Below are 20183 nucleotides of genomic sequence, written 5' to 3'. Positions count from 1 at the left end.
TGCACTGGAGGAATTCCCCGCCAACATCACCTTACACAACGAGCCATTTACACTTCGAGGCATTGTGGCATATCTTCCAGGGCCGACCAGGAGCTCTCTTGGACACTACGTGGCCTTCTGCAGGAGATCGTCTGTTCTCTGGGAGCGATGTTGTTAGGGGGTACGGAACGTGGAGACCCAAGCGCAGACACAGGCAGAGACGAGGTAAAGGGAACGGGGTTTATTGGAACGTAGAAGCGTCAGACAGGCGGGGAGTCGGGAACCAGAAGGTGCGTCGGAACAGGCGGAGGGTCGGGAACCAGGAGGAGCGTCAGAACAGGCGGGGGATCAGGAACCAGGAGGAGCGTCAGAACAAGCGGGGAATCAGGAACCAGGAGGAGCGTCAGAACAAGCGGGGAATCAGGAACCGGGAGGAGAGTCCGACAGGCAGGGGTTCGATAACGGGCAAGCAGGGCGAAGGCAGGCGGGTAGTCAGGCAAGCTGGTGTCCGGAGAGTACTAAGAAAGGAAGGAGAGTGTTACCACGGGGACAGACTGTAGGAAAGCTCGAGAATACTAGTTGGACCGATACTGACTGTGCAGGAGTAACGACGAACTGGCGCCGACTGGCAGGAGATCTCCGACTGAAGAAGGAACTGGTGATGAGCTGACAGCACACAGGTGTGGAAGGAGAAGAACCACCGACGCCAAGTGGCCACTAGGTGGAGGTAGTGGACCGCGTAGCAGGACGCTGCGTGACAGATGTGATGACCTCGCCAACAAAGTCACAACTTCACCAGCCAAAACAAAAATACAACCACATGTCATAATTTATACAAAGGAGTGAAAAAAGAGCCAGTTTTTTCAGCCATCCATCCTCTCCAATCAATCTTAATTGACTTTTGTGTTCCTGCCTCTTGGCCACCTTTCCGCCAACAACCATCACATCACATCATATAGGCTGCCCTGGGCCCTGTCCTTCTGTCAGCAGAGGCTTTTTTGAGACCGTTTTTTGTTGCACTGACAGACTTCAACTTACTGCAATTAATTTCCCACCATCAGTTTATTTTAGGGCTTACAAGCACACAGTAACATTTCTTTTTTTTTTCTTCAGTATGACACATTTTCTACATGACCAGCAACTGAATAACAATGATTACATGATACTGTGTGCAGAACCTAAACTTGTGTTTCCTTCAGAAAACCTAATATGTAGTTCAGTTCTCTTCCATACATGTGTTCATTGTTCAGTAAATACAATTTTCTCTGTGGTTCAGGTTTTCATTTCTTTCATCTCTGTTTTGCCATCACACATCTTACAACTGAACATTCTTCATTGATTCTTCTCTTAAATCTAACATAATCAGAACCACAATCTGCATCTGCTTTAATTGACCAAGTTTGTTACTAAATACAATGAATTTGGTTAGTTTTTTAACTTAAACTTTCTTAGCATATGACAATCACAAACTAAGACATGCCATCTTCCTCCGTTGGCCATGTTGCCATCTGCACTTGACCTTCAACTCACTTCATCCTAACGTTTGAAAAGCGTGATTTAGCGTGTCTTACCTGAATAATGACAACTGCACAGCAAAATCGGTAGTGTTAATTTGAGTTAAAAATTTCGGTGTTAACTATTCAGAGTTAACAAGTGTTGATTTTAGAGTTATTGTAACACTTACAGTGCTGAAAACGCTCTGTAGCTGAGGTTATTTCAAGGAGTCAATACCCATCACTTATTTGGAGTTGATTTCTACATCCGGTTTTTACGCGCTCTTGGGCATGAAGAGGCTGCTAGAAGTTTGGCGTCGAGATCGATCGTGGAGTTTGTTAAGGTAAGAACCATACATTAGAATTTTTAAGTTTGTTTTAATTAAAATCATAATTAGGCCTAAATATTTGAAATCATTTTTAATAACGGTATTTATCTAAAGCACGCAACATTTTGCCAATGTGGAAGCTTAGGTTACGCTACTAATAAACTGTCTGGTAGCCTAAACGCCAGGATTCCTTAGCCTAAGTAAAGCTGACCATCTTCCACAGGTTTATACAGAGAAAATAAATGTACATATAATAAGTGCTTAACAGTGTTTTAAAAGAAATGCGAGCCATTTTATTTCTTTTGAATGAAGGGGGGGGGGGGGGGGGGGGTATTCTCTCGAAAAATGCAGACGTTAGAATTTGAATTTGTCATAACGTTAGTAGCTGGCAGCTTGTGGTAATGTGAGCTCGACAGATAATTGCACTTTGCTCATTTACATAGCTGTAAAGGGGAGAGAGAACGTTCTTTTCAGGAATATTCTGTTAAAAAGGTAAGAATCTTATATAAAGACAGTTTAAGTCAAGTTTTGTCGTCGTAGTTACGCCTAACTCTGCTTGACCAAACGCATAAGGATAACCCAGTATAGGTATTGATTGCTTGATAATGGTAAGGGAAGCAGTAATTAGCATGAACGAAGGGAACACTTTCCACTTTGCTTTGGCTTCAGCGAAATAGGCTACTATTCAGTGTTTTACACTAAACTAAATATGTCAGTGGAGGGAGGGTCGTCGATGCCGCCGATATTTTATATGATGCAACTTCTAGCCTAGCATGCCATATGAAAAAACGACTACCAACAAGCTATGGATAGCAATATGTCAGACAGAGCTGTGCATGTGTTAGAAAAGCCGGTTTCAAATGTAATAAATGCATTTATCAATGTACTAAGGATGTTTTGTTATATAAAGTAGGAAGCATGTTAAGCGCACATTATTGTATGCAACAAACTTTATTGCCACTTAAACCATGGGTTAAATATATGGTAATATAGTTTATTTCACCCCCTTCCCCTACTTTCGCCACCAGGTGCAGTTTTAGGACATGTTGCTGAAAGTGAAATACCTCAGTGTAAAGAAGTACATCAAATTGCACGCCAGCTTTACTTATTTGGAATTTATAAGTGAAGGTAAGATATTCTAAGAGACTTAACAAGATATGTTGTCCATGTATCAGCTCCTCATATCACTAGACTGGATGTAGCTCATCTTTTTAAAAACTAGGCTATACCTGTAACACAGTTTATTGTAGACTATTGTGTCTCATTAAAAAAAAAAAAAAAATTTCAATGAATGATCAATCTGTATCACTGTTGCGGCAGACTTGTTTAATTTAGTCTACCATTATCACAAAGAAGTGCAGAGTTACTAATCCAAGATGCAGTACCATAATATTGCCCCAAATAAATGTAAGCCTAAAATAATAATAAAAAAAGATAAAAGCAAAGTTATTTAGTCTGTTTCAGGTGACTTTATGGTTACATTCTGCATTTCTACAGTCAAAACCAAGTTTGGACTTCAGGATGCTGCTCATCTTGAAATTTTCGATGAAACTGACACAGCAGTTGACAAAGAAATTTTTCTTGAGTTAATGGAGGCCCATCCAGACCTATGCCTGACAGTACGTCAAAGGATTTCAGATGAAGGTAGATGTTATCATAATACCTTATGTTGTCAGTGTATAGCCCAGTCAGTGTAGAGCCAAGTTTTTGCTCCTTTATGCAGATAATACTGACCTTTCTTTATGCAATGTGCATGGCAGTGGACAGGGTTGACATATTTGTGTACATTGTTGTCTGAATATGAACACGGCAATAGTTGTATAATTATTAATGGACTTGTAAGAGATTAATGAAAATCAACCAATTTACTTTTTGTAAAGATTTTTCTCCTTTAGCTCATTCAACACCATCTTACTCGGATATAGCATCTTCCCTCACGGATACCATATCACTTTCATCAAGCGACAGTGACCTAAGGGAACATGGTATTCCTGCAGGCCGCAGTAGATCCAGTAAAGAAGACATGGGCAGTTCTGCAGCGAAAGAGGTAATTGAGAGTAAAAAATATTTTTGAGTTATACTGAATTGAAATTATAACCAATCAGAGCATGTGGTTCCCAACTTGCCTGTAATGAAAGTAAGTTATTGATTTGCATCTTGCCAGATGTTTGTCCTTTTACAAGTTTTTTGACATTCCTCTAAACTTTCACCTTTAACTACAAACATGAGTGTGTTTTTCTCTCATTTGACATAAAAGAGAGAATTGAACACCATTTTTATTATTATTATTATTTTCTTATTTGTATGAGCAGATGGTTGAAGATGCCTTGAATAGGAAGCCTGGTGGAGAGGATATCCTTGAAGAATACAGGGGAGAAAATTCACTAAGCCACCGCACCCGGAGACAGCTTGTAAACATATTGGCAAGTGATATGACCGAGAGACATGGGTAAGCTTAATAGAAATGTAATGAAGGGCCATACACTGTATTCTTGTATTGTATACTGTAACTCCGATCCGTAAAGCTGACTCAACATCATTGGTTGTCTTTTCTCTATAGCAGGTTTCCCTCCCGTCAGCAAAAGGAGAAGTATGCCCTAGGAATTATTACTGTCTTTCCTTCACTGAAGGATCCCTTTTCTCCAAAGGGCTATGTAAGTTATGCAATGATGGTAAAGTGGCACAGAAGTTTTATCATGGAATAACTACAGTAGATAAAGTGAAAGTATTAAAACAATTGTGTGGTTGGTCCTATTGTCTCTTTGATAGTGACTGTTGTCATATGACTGCATTTGAAATTGTGGAGTATTTTTAAGATGTGAAATCAAAAACAATGATAGAGCCCTGCTCGGAAGTGACTCAGGGCATTTTGCACATAAACTTGAAAATAGAAAAGCTGTTATATAATAATAGTTCTATTGTTTCATTTTGCTACATCTGCACATGCTGTAAGATCACATTTGATGTTCATTTTCTTTGTTTAAATGTAATAGGAGCATTTCTACGATGGCGTGAAAGGGACTGGATATTTAGCATGGTGCCTCAAGACCATGACTAGGTCTACAACTAAACGGCCAGTGAAGGAAGTCTCAGTGCCTCAAGAACAAGGGCCAAAGCGCCGAAGATCAGCAACCACACTGCCTCAGCAACTTGATGGAGATGCCTGCAAGGAGGCCATTTCATTTCTTGTTCACTCTCCTGATGAAGCAAGTGTATTTCAGAGGATGAAAATGACGTTCCAACATCGCCAGGACCTTGTCCATGACCCACAAAGAACTGTAGATGTCTTAAAATCATTTCCACGTTTTTTGGATGTTAAAGGACTAGTAAGTCATACATTTTACATTTTCAACTAGTTTTCTAGTCTTTTATCATTGTTTTGCTCACTTTGATGGTAGCAGTTAAATATGTGATCATTGGTCATCCCGGTCTCCTGGTATTTCCCATATTGCTCAAAATTACCTCTTTGTATCATAAAAGGAAATATTTAGAGCCAATCAGCCCATATCCCTGTTCTTTGAAACTTCAGGGTGCTGTTGGGAGCTATAAGAAGGACAGCATTTGGTGCAACGTAGACTAAATGTAACACTTTTGTATGATCAACAGGTCAATCAAGACTTCCTGCTGCTGTTTGGTGCTGAAACAGCCACCAAGTTGCTTGAAAAGTGGGACACCTCATTCAAGCCAAAAGTCATCAAAGAGGCCAAACAGCTGACTCCGTCAACTGACCTGTGTCATTTGCTAAAAAGCTGCAGAGAAGCTTGCAGAGAATGATGACAATGGTACGCTTGACTGCATGTTTGTTTGACAATACTAATATTTATTTTTACGTTCTCATTTGATAAATTGTCTGATAAATTCCACCCCAAACAGACTGGGACAGTGACATGGCTTCTGTGCTGCTACTGCTTCATCTTTTGCCACCTTCAGCTGGACGGAAGAGGAGGACCAAAATAAGTCCAAGGGATGCAGCAGACAAAATGGTGCACTTTCACAAGGTAAATACTGTATGTTCCCTCACTTTTTAAAGTCCTACAAGACACTTTTTTAGCTCTGAACTTTCTATTTTTTCCTCTCCATGTGGACTATGTTTACTTAGTACAGGCCTATTGTTCAGGAGTCCAGTAAGGAACATGATTCAAAACTAACGGGGTAATTTATACTCTGCATTACTGAACAGTGTATGTGTTGTTGTTTTTTGTATCTTATTTGTTTTTAGTCATGCTGCAGCATCGATGAACACCTGCAAGAACGAGATGGCAAACCATACATCCTTGAAGTCGGCCGAACCCAGAGCAGGATTGACACCTTTTACATCGCAGTGGACAAACAACTCATCCCCTGCCAAGCCACCAGCTCACTGGGTGCTTTTGATGAACTTTTCAAATCCCACTACGTGTTCAACTTAAATTACGACGAGTCCCTGGTTCATTTCTACAGTTTTGTGCAGACTACCATTTTGAACATTGACTACCTCAACAGACGAGTCACCGCGTGTTCGTGAGTTGCGTGCTAAAATTTTGAATGAGAACAATGTTTAAATGTTTCATCTGTCAATCGCTTCATATCAGCAGTCAGGCTTTGATAAGTCATTTGCGACTAGGCCACAGTTTTTATCCAAGCACCAAATTTAAGTTGGCTTGTTCACAAGAAAGTTGTAGGCGTCAGTTCACGTCATTTTCTGGTTTTAAAAAACATTTAAATAGTGTTCATGATGAAGATTGTTGTCAAAGTGGTGATGCAGAAACCTCAGAGTCATTTCAGGATGATTTTTTCATTCAGGATGAAGTTGCGGAAACAAGTGTCACACAGAGCCTTGAGGCTGGTTGTTCTGAAAACAATGGATCTGGTCAAAGAATGGAAGAAAAAACGAAATCCATTTTAACTACTATTGTTGGTAAACTCAGTGGTAGTGATTTGGCAAATAGTTTTGTGACATCACTTGTTAATGATTTGGAAGAATTTGCTGATGGACTGCACTTTAAGCAAAAAGTACTCTCCGTTGTGCCAAAAGATAATCCTGTAAGATCTACATTGGAAAAATGTCTTGAGACTTTTGACAACCCAGTTGAGGGCTTTGATACAGAAGCTAAAAGAAAGACATATTTCAGTGCAAAATGGGGAATTGTCGAGCCAGTGGAAAAAACTTTAGGAATTCGTTATGATACAAGGTTAAATAAAAATACAGGAACTTATGACCAGGTACCAGTGAAAGACACTTTTGTGTACATTCCAATTTTGGAAACCATCCAATTTATCTGCCGCAATACTTATATTTGCGAGCTGCTGGCTAAACCAGGTGTATCAAAAGAAGACCGATATGATGACTTCTGTGATTGAGTTATTTTAAGTCTCATCCATTGTTTTCAAAACAACCAATCTCTTTGCAAATTCAACTGTTTTACGATGACTTTGAGACAGCTAATCCACTTGGTTCCAAACGTGGGTTTCACAAAATTGGTGCAATGTACTTTGTCCTCAGAAATCTGCCTCCAAAGTTAAATTCTGCATTGATGAACATTCATTTGGTTTCATTGTTTCATGCAGAAGATGTGAAAAAACATGGCTTTGATCCTGGGTTAGTGACTGACTGATGACATAAAATTATTGGAGCCTCATGGCATTGATTTACCCTTCTCATCTGAAAAGGTCCATGGCACTATATGTCAGATAACTGGGGACAACTTGGGGATGCACACAATTTTGGGTTTTGTAGAGTCTTTCAGTGGACGTCACTACTGTCGTTTGTGTTTAATTTCAAAAGAAGATGCGCAGAGTGTGTATACTGAGGATGATCCAAAGATAGTCTTACGAGGGAAAGAGCTTTTTGAAATGCACTGCAGAGAGTTGCAATCCGATCCTCAAAAGCTGCATGTGTTTGGATTAAAAAAGGAATTCACAACAGTTTACAGTTCTTTCATGTTTGCCAGAATTTTTCCTTGGACATAATGCACGACATTCTTGAAGGGGTGGCACAGTATGAGATAAAGTTGCTCTTGGAATATCTTTCCGACAATTTTCTGCCAAAACCTGCTCTTTTGTCACGGATCTATGCTTTTGATTATGGCTACTCAGAGCGCAAAAATCGTCCAACAAGGGTGAACTTGGACAGTACTGGCAATAGTATAGCAGGCATGCAAACTAGTCACCTTTCGGCGAAATTCGCCGTTTTGCAGACAAAATTGACCACTTGTGTGATTCGTGGAGATCCGTTGAGAAAACATTTGGGGGGGGGGGGGGGGGGGGGGGGGGTCTGATGGCCAGCCATGGAGTCCTTGTAGCGCCTGCTAATACATTCTCAATGGAGAGGCGAGCGGACAGAGAGAAGGCGCAGCATTCTGTCAGGCGGCACGACAAGTGGGCGCACTCCCGTGGAACTGTCGCTTCCGTGCTCGTCGAACGCATGCGCGCGCTCGTGAAGCCGCGCGGCCAACCGACAGCGTGAGCGGAAAGTCGCCTACCATCTGAAACGGCCAAGCGTGAGCCCAGCGGAGCCTTTAAATGCCTCGTTTCCACCGAGCGTTTCCACCGCCGACAGTACCCTCATGGTAGGCCGGATGTCGATCGCCGCGCTGAACGACAAGAACTGATTCCCAAAACAAACATAACAAAAATATGGTACGTAAATAAATATACAAACGAACAGAGCTTCGTCTCCCCGCGACCTTATATTATTAAAACGTTCTCATCGATTCAGCCAATGAGAGTGCAATCGCGTTGCCATGGCAACGTGAGGGTAAACAAATGATAAGCACCACCACACAAGTTACTAACGATCGCTGTAGGCTTCAATATCATGCAAGCACTTTGTTTTCTTTCTATTTTGTTCTACATCACAATTGCATGCTTTAATAGGTCCATGCTCCACCTCCTTGTTCGCCCAAGCTAAACGTTTTACGCGACACGTCCATTGTCCAGAATAATACCTCGCAGTTTTGTTTTTATCCCCATGTCACGCCACTTTTGGCGGTGGAAACGCGAACCGTGCCGCAACTTTGCGAACTGAACCGAACGCACCCTCCAGTGGAAACGCGCCAAAAGAGAATTTTTCAGCGGGTCACCAGTTGTGTTGATACATACTAGTCGATATAGCCGAGTGAAGAAAGCGGGCCCTTGAGACACTGGTCCAGGCCAAGAAGAAAAATAAATAATGGCATACTCCTATTGCCCTGTCCTCCCGCCTCTTTTTATTCTTCTCAATATTCTTTCTTAATTTTGTAATAAGTTATGTACCTATTGGGGCTGCCCTTGCACATAATAAATTAATGCTTTTTTCGTAATTGTGCGCAGTCCTGTAATTTTTTTTAGCTTGTGACTAACCCTAATATATTAAAAAATGTAAAAGAAAACTCCCCGGAGTATAAACCTGGAACCCTATAGTGGGTCTGTGTTTTTCTCAGCTCACGCATCATTCTCACCTTTTTCACCCCGAGCCAGTTTGCATGCCTGGTATAGGCCTCAACTCCATTCAGACTCTTTGTCTAATAAGAAACGTTCCTTTAATTTTTGGTGACATTGTGCCAGAAGGAAATCAGAACTGGACCTTGCTATTGCTTTTACTACAAATAATTAACATCATTTTCTCTCCATCAGTTTCAATTGGCATGACTGTGCATCTAAAGCATTTAATAATGGAACACCATTACTTGTTCAAACAGTTATATCCAGGGAGAAACCTGATTCCCAAACACCACTTTATGTTGCACTACCCTACTTGTATCAGGAAAATTGGACCCTTAATACATGTATGGGGTATGAGAGGTGAGGCTAAACATAGGGTATTTAAAAACACCTTAAAAACTTTAAAAACATTACAGTGTCACTTGCCAAAAAACACCAAGCATCCATAGCATACAAGTGGGAGACATGTCCTTTTAACAATGTTGAATATGGGCCCTTAAAATTGTTCAATGTTGAAGATGAGGAAATGATCACCCAAGGCTTGCCTGCTGCAGAAGACACTTTCTCTGCTAACTGGGTTATTATGAATGGGACCGAATACAGAGCAGGATTGGTCATTTGCTGTGGTTCGAAACATGACATGCCTGTGTTTTGTAGTATAAAAAAAATTGTTTTGGTCAATAGTGTCACCTTCTTTTTAGTTAACAAGCTTTTTGTTGAAAGTTCAATGAGCATTGCCATGCCTATCAAGTCTTTGAAACCGATGAAAACAATGTTATTAGAGCAGATTCTATTGAAATTTACAAGCCCTTTGACTTACAAAGTTCTTATGGCAATGACAATGGACTTTACATTGTGCCATTATTTTATTTGTAAAAGTACAATGTTTCGATGGTGCTTGGAATGTATTAAAATTGTAATGTGAATGGAATGTATTCAAATTATAATGTGAATGTAATGTCATCATCTTTCTGTTTTTTTTTTCACTGATAGTAACACAATTGCACTTCAATGTGCTATAAGTATTAGACACTAAATACAGATTAGAATTTAAAAACTCATAGAGCACTCTAAAGTCTCATACAATAACACTGTAAATGTTATAAAGTAACACTGTAAGTGAAAAAGAGTTAACACAATTCAGTGTGAAAATGAACACTTAAAAGTGTTATAAATAACACCATGGATGTTATGAAGTAACACTCCCAGTGAAAAGAGTTAACCTTATCCAGCGTTATAGTGAACACTTAAAGGGCATGGTGCAGGTTTCTATTTTCTTCTTTTCTGGCAATTTTCTAGTTGGTAATAAACATTTAAACAATTATCCATTGTATTTGATGTTGTAGGGTAACACAAAATATAAATATTAGGAAAAGTAGGTGATATATTAGTGGTTATTAGCCACAGGTTAGCGATGATTCTTATTTCTCCCACAATGCATTGCATGACGTCACGTAGGGTACTCCGCTTTTGGACGACAGCCGAAGCCGCTAGTGAGAGAGAGTGACAGTGTCAGATTATATTAGTAAATACATAAATAGAGATAGCCTAGATATATATATATATATATATATAGATAGATAGATAGATAGATAGATAGATAGATAGATAGATAGATAGATAGAATAACATCGATAGATAGATAGATAGATAGATAGATAGATAGAATAGCATAACATCGATAGATAGTGAGGGATAGCATAGCATAGCATAACATATATATAGATAGAGAGAGAGAGAGAGTAGATAACATGGTTTTCTACTGTATTTGTGGCGGGTGCAACAACTCCAGCAAAAGTGGACATAGGGTCCATTGCTTCCCCAAGGACAAAGGGATTCTCCGAAGCTGGGTGCAATTTGTCAAGTTTAGGCGGGCAGATTTTTCAGCTAGCTCTGTTACCGCGTACTCCAGAATATGCAGCGCGCATTTCAAGGAGGAGGTTTACCACTCAGGGGATGCCAAGATGGTCTCACTTGGTTTAAAGAGTAAGAGGACGGCGAAGTTAATTCCTACCGCCGTGCCGTCTGTGCATGCAAACCACTCTGCCTGCCCTGTCCCGAGGTCGAGAGACACCGTCTGCCGCAAGCGAGAGATTGCCAAGGTAAGCATCATGCTATAGCTGCTAATTACAAGCTGCGCGTTAGCTAGCTCTGTGTATTTTGCATACCGTGTTCCCTTTGACACAGCCTCATCTACAAGCATGATCAGTCTGACATTAGAAGAGCATATTTCGTGATTCACGAATATGAGCCAAAACAAAATTGCCCTGAAGTAAATGTCCATATCGTCATGAAAGCTTCATGGCTAGTGTTTGGATCAGTGATCGTCAACATCAAGCGGCTTTCACAACAGTGTGTTTGCGTTTTGTGTTGGTGCTAGACTGCTACGGTTCTCTTTCACATATACTGTATTTGACCGTGACCTTTTATATATCTTATATATACTATACTTTATACTAATATACTTTTTTTATATTGTTTTTCCCCGCAAGATGTTTGACAGACGCCTCACAGCAGGAGACCGTGGCCAGTGTAGACACTGTGGAGAGTGTCGATACTGGGGATCAGCCTTGCCCTCCTCCACTTCTGACGCTGGGACCACAATGTTTTTTGAAGCCCCCCGATGGTCTCACGGTAAATCTTTGGTATTTTAAGGGGAAGATATTATGTCTAAAACATTGCAAGTAGGACATTTCCATACACATTGATGAAATGAATACATAGCCTACACCAAAACATAGCCGCCGATTTGCCATGATTGTCATATGTTTGGGTATGTTTACTGCCTCTGCCACAGCTGTGCAGGTTAACCTGAAGCCCAAGATGGTTAGCGTGGGCACACAGACTTCAATCAGCCCACAAACCTCCACTCCCCTCGCTAGTCCTGAACAGACAGTTGACGACGACGATGATGATAATGCCACTGTCATCAGTGACTTGTCGTGGGTGCCCGAAGAGCCGATGGATGAGGAGGAATTGTTTGATGAGGAGCCACCTTACACGTGTGACCCCCACCACAAGTGAGATAATCTAAAACCAACATAGACCATATTGAATGCTCAATGCTTTGTTAGTTTGAATGACACCGCCCCCCTCCCCCTCATTTTTTGTTGTTGTAGTTGCATTGACAAATTCATTGTTTGCCAAGAGGAGCTGATGGGCCTTTTTGCCATCTGTCCGGCCTGTTGTGAGAGGTCGGATAGTAGCATCGTGCAGCAGGAAGGAACTTTTGTTAAGATCAAGCAGGTACAGTTTTGTTTATGCAGTTTTGTTTACGTGGCCATCTGATTAGAAAATCTGAATATCTAATTACAATCTGATAGCTCTGACTGTCTTGCCAGTTAATTTACAATGTATGTACCAGGCTGGCTTAAGTCTGCTGGTTTGTGATGGCATCATATTTGAGTGTTATACTGTATTGGTCATGTGTGTTTCATTGAAAATATGAAACCTTTGACCAGTAATGTACAGTACTTACTCTATATTGAATCCTGATATACTGTTGATTACGGTACAATGTTTTATTTTATTTTATTACATATCTAGGTCTGTGCATCATGTGGCTGCCACCGTTTCTGGCAAAATCAGCCAATGCTCCACAGGAACATGCCAACCTGCAACCTCCTGTTAAGTGGGGCCATTCATTTTACTGGATGTTTGGCCACACAGACACTAAGAATGTTGACCCTGTTTGGCCTGCAGTGCATCAGTGCCAGCAGTTTCTTTCGCCATCAGCGCCGCTACACCATCCCTGTAATCGTTCAGGCCTGGCAGAATGATCAAGCCAAGAATTTTAGTGACCTACGGGCAATGGATGGCGGGCTAGTTCTTGCTGGTGACTGCAGGTAAACCAGTGTGAGAGCTAGACCAGTTCCACGTTTTGATTTTGTTATTTGTTATCATGTAGGGTGGCTTTAGTTGGCATTTGCAGTTGACATGGTGGATTGTCTTTACAGACCATGGTTTTAAAAACTTGAAACATAAATTGTAATTAATTCCAGGTCAGATTCTCCTGGGCACTGCGCAAAGTATGGGTCATACTCTCTGATAGAGGACAGAGTGAACAAGGTGGTGGATGTTCAGCTTGTTCAGGTAAACCTGATGTTATTAGACAAAGAAATGAACTCTGCAATTTGGTAAAAGGATTGTATCTTAATATAACATCTTTCCACTACAACCATGCATAGAGCTTTATTGTGTATTGCCTAACTAGAGTAGTGTATCATAATGCCTGGTCCAGCAACGCTTCGGTTCATTAACGCCTCCTTCAACACCACCAGCATTCTACACTTACACTGTTATGTCATGTTGCAGAGCTCAGAGGTCCCCAACAGCTCATGGTGTGAGCTTGAAGGCCTCAAGCGCAGTGTTGGCCTGCTGAGGGGAAACGACCTGCATTTGGCAACGCTGATCACGGACCGACATCGCCAGGTATTTACAATAAAAATGCAGTATAGAATGTAAATATCTGAATTGCACTGAAGCTGGATGTTTGTGGTTTTTTTTCTCCTTAGGTTTGCCAAATGGGTGAGAGAGGAGCTGATCCCTGAAGGGACACAGCATTATTTTGACGTGTGGCACATTGCCAAAAGTATGTATCCATTGTTGGAACCTTGAAGCAGTTTTTGTTAGTAGCATATCAATTAATACCATTTGTTCTAAAACAGGTCTGGGGGAAGGCATTGGGATGCAGCATCCAAAGAGTGTGACCAAACTACAGTTGTGGAGCCAGCTATAGTGAATCACCTCTATTGGACTGCAGCCTCAACCCCAGATGGCAACCCAGCGGCTCATGGAGGCCAAATGGAGAATGTTTAGTGAACCACATCCAGGACATCCATGACCATGACACCCCTGCCTTCTCCAGTTGTGCCCATGGCCCTCTAGACGAAGATCAGCGCAACAAAGAGTGGCTGGACCCAGGTACAGTACTGGTATTATGCACGCTATACATAGTTTTGTTTTAGTTTGCTGTCTTTGAGTAATTGTCTGGATGCTTTGACATGTGACCTTTGTGATTGAAATTATTTTTTCATTCCCTGGCAATCTCATAACATTCTGTTTACTGTTTATGTTTGCTATAATTCATATGCAGGACAATTTCATGTGTTTCATTTCAAAAGGAATTCTGTCTGTCCATCTTCCTGTCTATTTTGTACGTTTTTCCGTCTGTGTGTCTGTCTGCCTCCCTGCCTACCTGTCTTGGTCTTTTCAGGCTCATTGGCAGCAGTCAAGTTGGAGAACATAATGATGAGGGCTGCCTTGCTGAAAGATGTTCGTCAGTTGTCTCCACAGCACCAGACCTTCTCCCTTGAGCCTTACCACTCCCTCATCTTGCACTTCGCGCCCAAGCACACAGGGTTTTCATACCTTGGGATGTATAGCAGGTCAGTGCTATCCAATGGAATAACACTGCCAATTATTATGCCTTTATAGTAATAATAGTACCTTATTAACGTGCCTATGTAGTATTTTGTCATACACCAAGGTTTCAAAGGGTTTATCTCAAATGTGTTATTTTGTAGGCTTCTCTTAGCGGCGCTGCATTATAATCACAATGCCAATCGCGAGACAGCACGGAGAAGTGACGGGACAGAGAAGTACTGCGTGCGGTATCCGCGCTTCAGAAAAGGTGCCCATGTGGGTGCGTCCCATCAAAGAGGCAGCCTCATACGGTAAGCAGTGTCAGGTAGTTCTTCATATTTTGAGATGGCGCCCGAGTGATCAGTGACATGATCTTTATAAAGTAATGTTATTATTATTATGTCTGCAGGTTATGCAACATCATTAATGCAAGGCCCTTCGGGAGAGCTACGCCAATTCACCCGCGGTTCTTCGAGAGGTTGGCGCCAATCTGTCCTCCAATGCACCCGCCCCCATCGCCAAATCCTTCGACAAGATTCCTAAGGAGGAGGCCATCATCCTCTACCTAGCCCGGCAGTCACGCTTCAAGAAAACCTAATTTCACATTATTATTTTTTCCACGGACAAGTCCAATGATTTAGTTGTTATTTGCATGAAATTTCTTGTATGTAATTCAAAATAATTTGGTATCATTTTAACTGTGCCTTGTCAACCTCTGTGTGCGGTGTTGTCTGGGCTCACTGTGTGTCCTGCTTGATGTGCTTTTGCATGTATCACTGCATGTATCACTGCATGAAATAGTGTGTGTGTGTGTGTGTGAGAGAAAGAGAACCATCAACTGACCCTCGGGTATGACTACACTATTGCAGAATTAATTAGAATTAGAATTAAACATTGCGGGTCTAGCCCTTCATCAGTGTTCCTTGTATGTTTTGTGCCTAACCATTTTTTTATATAGATTTAATTCCAACCTGTGGTCTTTGTTCAGTAACCATTACAAGCAATGCCAATCAACTTTTTTTTTATCCAAAATGCATGTGTTCTGTGTACTTTATAACATTTTAAGGGCAATTGAATGATTCACAACAGAATAAGCATAACTATTATTTTTATTCATTTTAATCCAAACAAGGCCATTGAAAGCCCTGATAGGTCTGGTCCACCATTCTGGAATTGCTGTCTGATGGTTGAAACCACACAAGAGGGTAGAGGCTTCCTTATACTCCTCCCTAAAACGCCATAAGCCCAGCGTATAGCTTGCCTGTACGCAGTGTACCGGTATTGCCTAGGGATAGTTAGGAAAGATTCTTAAGTTTAAAACTGTAAGTAGGTTGGAAACGTCATTTTAAAGCCTGTTTCTTATGCATGTTTATTGTGTATGCAACACATCTCCTGTCACCTATAACTGTTGGTTCAAATGACTCAGTGTAAAAAGATTTGTAAAGTAAACATAAACCATGAACATACTCGTGCGTGCTGGCTTGAAGGGGACCATGATCCTGCCTGAAGTGTGTGTATGCTATTTTAGCACAAACGGATTCAGGCAGCATGCCTCAAATCCAGGATGCTGCGTTAGGCACGTTACATCTGCTGGCCGCGGGGTGAGCTCCTCGACCAGCGACCAAAACGCGCTCACCTCCCTACAACACAAGCTCTCCACCACAGTTTCCATGGGACGACACCGCCCACACAGACACCTGCCAAACACAGCGACACAGACACGCTTACTGCTCTCTCCCGGTAAGCGGTACCCTGACAGTTTCAATGACAATCAATCACGAGGAAAACGAGTTAGCACTATCAAAAATAATCACACTGAAGACATAACCAGCCTACTCGGCGTCGGCTACGTTTGCAAACAACATTTTCACCGGAGAAAGGTAAAAGCTTAGAATAAACACTAGGGGTTCACAGGTGGGACTGTCAAGCTAGCCCATATTTAGAATAAATAGAAGGCATAATATGCCTTCTATTTCTGGATCTTCTGACTAAGTTTAGGGTACTTATCTGAGCCAATGACATAATCACTGTCACTAGATATAAAGAAAACGTTGACTTCATTCGATGCTATTCACTGACAGTAAAAGAAAATAAGTTATTGTATGCACTGCTGTTCATAGACTACTAGCTCCAGCGCTCCTTGCTGCGTTTCTAAATGGTAGCAACTCACCAGGACACTTCACCAACTCTCCACTCATTCTCCTCTGACCATGCATTTATTTGTCTTTGACGGCCATCGGCTCTCGGGATTTCCTCATTTCCCCTCATACGCCTAACCGGTTCGAAATTATATGGCTGTGGGCCATCATAAATGTTGACAGTGGGTCTTGCTACCTCTTCCTCATCCCCGTCCGCCATAATGCTAGTTCTAATGCGTCTACCTTACGTGACGTCGTCGCCAAATTGCGTAAAAAATAACCGTTACTAACCAAAAACTACAAAAACTGGACTTTAACACCATTTTGGAGACATTTCTAACTTTATATACATATTTTGAGTGCTTTATGTACCCATTAATCAAAACTTCCGGTTAACCTGCACCATGGGCTTTAAAAGTGTCCTAAACAACACACAAGTGTTATGAAATATCACTCCAGTGAAAAGAGTTAACACAGTACAGTGTAGAAATAAACACTTAGAGTGTTAGATTTTTAACACCACAATGTAGTTAAAATATTAACACTTTGCAAAGTGTTGATTTAACTCAGAACCAGTGAGGATTATATAAACACTGGAAAAGTGTTGAATTTAAACACTATGGGAGTTGAATTAACACTGGCGATTTTGCTGCGTGCTTTCAACAACGTAGGCGATATAAGTCTCTGGAATAACAAACTGACACATCTTTGATACATGTGTGGCGGGGCTACGACTGAGTAACGCTGACAACGCCACCCCTAGGACAAGAGCAGGGGAACTCTATTTTACTCAAGAAACGCACGCACAGGCTTGACTTACAGGTATAAAAATATATTCTTTATTCTCATTTAATTAAAAGTTAGTCGCTGTAGGTCGTCAATAAAATAGGACGCCCATTAGTACATAAAACAAAAACAAGGGGGGGGGGCCCCGCTAGCCGGTGGTCACAATTAGTCTACCAGCACAAATCTCAAAGTCCACCGACTAGGGGGAAAGAAAGAAACAAAAAAGAACACATGAAGCAAACAACCAAACGAACAGAAATAAAAACGCGTCCTAAAGCAGCACCTGCACACGTATCTCATTCCACCCCAATCACGAGAACAGCAGCCGACACTCGGATTGCCGTTAGCGTCTTGTTCCTTCTCCCATCGGGATCGCTGAACGGCAGACCCAGGCTCGTCACTCGCACAGACAGTGTCACCGTCGGCGAGCACTCAACGACCACTTGCGCTGCGACCCACACCTCTAGACACTGCTGCTACCGGCATGAGGACCCCGTGTGCCTTACCGGCATGAGGACCCCGGGTGCCTTTACACCTGCCTGATCGTACCGCCCACCTGTCCCACCCCTATTAGGTGACGTCAGCGGTAACGGGGAAAGAGAAACGTGTAGCAGGGAACATCAGCACGAGACAGAGAGAGAAGACCTAATCCCACAGGCCACACATGTACGCTACGACTTTACTCACCTCTCAGAAGACAAAAACCGGTGTTAGCACAGGAGACGTTTGAGTCGAAGCCTTCAGATCTTCCCGCGGTTGTCTTCTGCAGCACAACTACGCCGCGTGACCAACTGTGTCACTTGTTAAACAATAAAAGCAGGAATATTCATGCGTCGAGCACAACGATCAGAAGAAGTTTTATATATGTTTTTCACCTTTGGGGCGCCAGCTTCGGAAGTTGAGTGACGTGATTTGTTTACAAAATGTTATGTTTAATATCTCAAAGGTGGTATGAGCACAAATGTTCATTTGTCGTGCACAAACGTGCACAAACGAAGAACAAAGGATTGAGACCGATTTGGACCGATTCGGACATTATTGGGGTGCTGAGTGAAAAAAATGAAACCTTAATAACTTAAAATTTGAAAGAGCACAAATGTTCATTTGTCGTGCACAAACGATGCACAAACGAATGAGACCAATTTGAACCAATTCTGACATTATTGGGTTGCTGAGTGAAAAAAATGAAACCTTAATAACTTAAAAATTAAAAGAGCACAAATGTTTATTTGTCGTGCACAAACGTGCACAAACGATGCACAAATGATTGAGACACATTTGAACCGATTCGGACAATATTGGGGTGCTGAGTGACGTCATATGTTTACAAAATGTAATGTTTGATATCTCAAAAATGGTATGAGCACAAATGTTCATTTGTCGTGCACAAACGTGCACAAACGAAGCACAAACGATCTGAAATAGTTTTACATGTTTTTTTTACACATGGGGTGCCAACTTCAACGCAGGTCGTAATCCAGTGTTCACAAAACGTACACTGTCAATGTATGCTTTTGGCGACTGGGTGTGGCTCTCAGATATACGTGTTTCTAACAAGATGATATCATTAAAAGTTACATAAAGTAACGGTTTAATAACACAAACGCAGGAAACACGTGAGCTGCTAGTTTAGCGAAAGCAGCGTCCCTAACAACCTGACGTCGTTGAAACATGCGAGCGAGCCGATAAAATCTTCCTAATAACTATCAAAACTAAAGATCAGACGCAATCACTGACTGAAGATTATGCAAGTAGAAAGTATTTTTCTCGCTAGAATGTTATTAGAAACACGTTTAAACGGTGAATCGGTCCTAAAATATTGCATTTCCCATTCAGATAATAAAGATTAATAAAGATCATACACATTCACTGACTGAAGATTATGTAAGGAAAATGTACATTTCTCGCTAGAAATGTCATTAGAAACGCGTTTAATGGTGTATCTGTCCTAAAATATTGCATTTCCCATTCAGATAATAAAGTCTCGTTCATAAAAACCAACTCTCGTTGTCGAGCGTTCAATAAAAACCAACTCGCGTTGTCCCCCCCCCCCCTCAACAAACGTGTTCCCCACCCCTACAAACGTGTCCCGTCCCCCCCCGTCCCCTCAACAAACGTGTCTCCCCCCCACCCCCCCCCCCCTCAACTAACGTGTTCCCCCCCCCCCCCCCCCCTACAAACGTGTCTTCCCCCCCCCCCTCCCCGGTCAACAACAGTCTACCTCCCCCCCCCCCCCTCAACAATCGTGTCCACAATTTGCCCGCGAAAACCCGTGAAACCCAAACCCCGAAACCCGCCTCCACAGCGGCACGCGTGGATACTGTAGGTATAACACGCTATTTTACGTTGAAATGCTACGTATCCAGTGTTCATGGAAACGTACACCGTCAACGTTTTTTCTTGGCGACTGGGTTGCATAGCGGACGTTCAGAGTAAATACCATCCTATCTGCTGATCCGCTAATACCACCCTAGACTGCATGCTTACATTTTAGATTCAAGTCTGTTGGTATTTTGTTATTAAAGACGATGAATTATTAATGCACGAGTCCCTCCTAACCCCTTACGCTCGTAAAGTCCCCACCACCCCCCCTCCAGGACCAGTCTAACACCCCCTCCCCTCACTGGCCTTCCATCTCTCTCTCTCTCCAACCCCGTCTCTCTCCTCTTCTCCTCCTCCAATTTCTTAATGAA

General features: G+C 41.9%; 1 protein-coding gene and 1 pseudogene across 1 annotated transcript; both read left to right on the top strand.

Moving 5' to 3' along the window:
• The first annotated feature begins 4113 nt into the window (after positions 1-4113).
• On the top strand, positions 4114-6621 carry LOC115539818 (uncharacterized; annotated as a pseudogene).
• A 5202-nt stretch (positions 6622-11823) lies between these two features.
• LOC115540591 (uncharacterized) lies at positions 11824-13680 on the top strand. Its single transcript, XM_030352023.1, has 6 exons — positions 11824-11836; positions 12000-12222; positions 12322-12448; positions 12749-13047; positions 13204-13294; positions 13517-13680. The coding sequence occupies exons 2-6, from the start codon at positions 12026-12028 to the stop codon at positions 13664-13666; spliced, it is 864 nt and encodes a 287-aa protein (XP_030207883.1). The 5' UTR covers positions 11824-11836; positions 12000-12025; the 3' UTR covers positions 13667-13680.
• Positions 13681-20183: the final 6503 nt, after the last annotated feature.

This window comes from Gadus morhua, chromosome 3 (assembly GCF_902167405.1).
Source record: "Gadus morhua chromosome 3, gadMor3.0, whole genome shotgun sequence".
Lineage (NCBI taxonomy): Eukaryota > Metazoa > Chordata > Actinopteri > Gadiformes > Gadidae > Gadus > Gadus morhua.
Note: the sequence above shows the minus strand (reverse complement) of the source record. Positions and strands in the feature narration are given on the sequence as shown.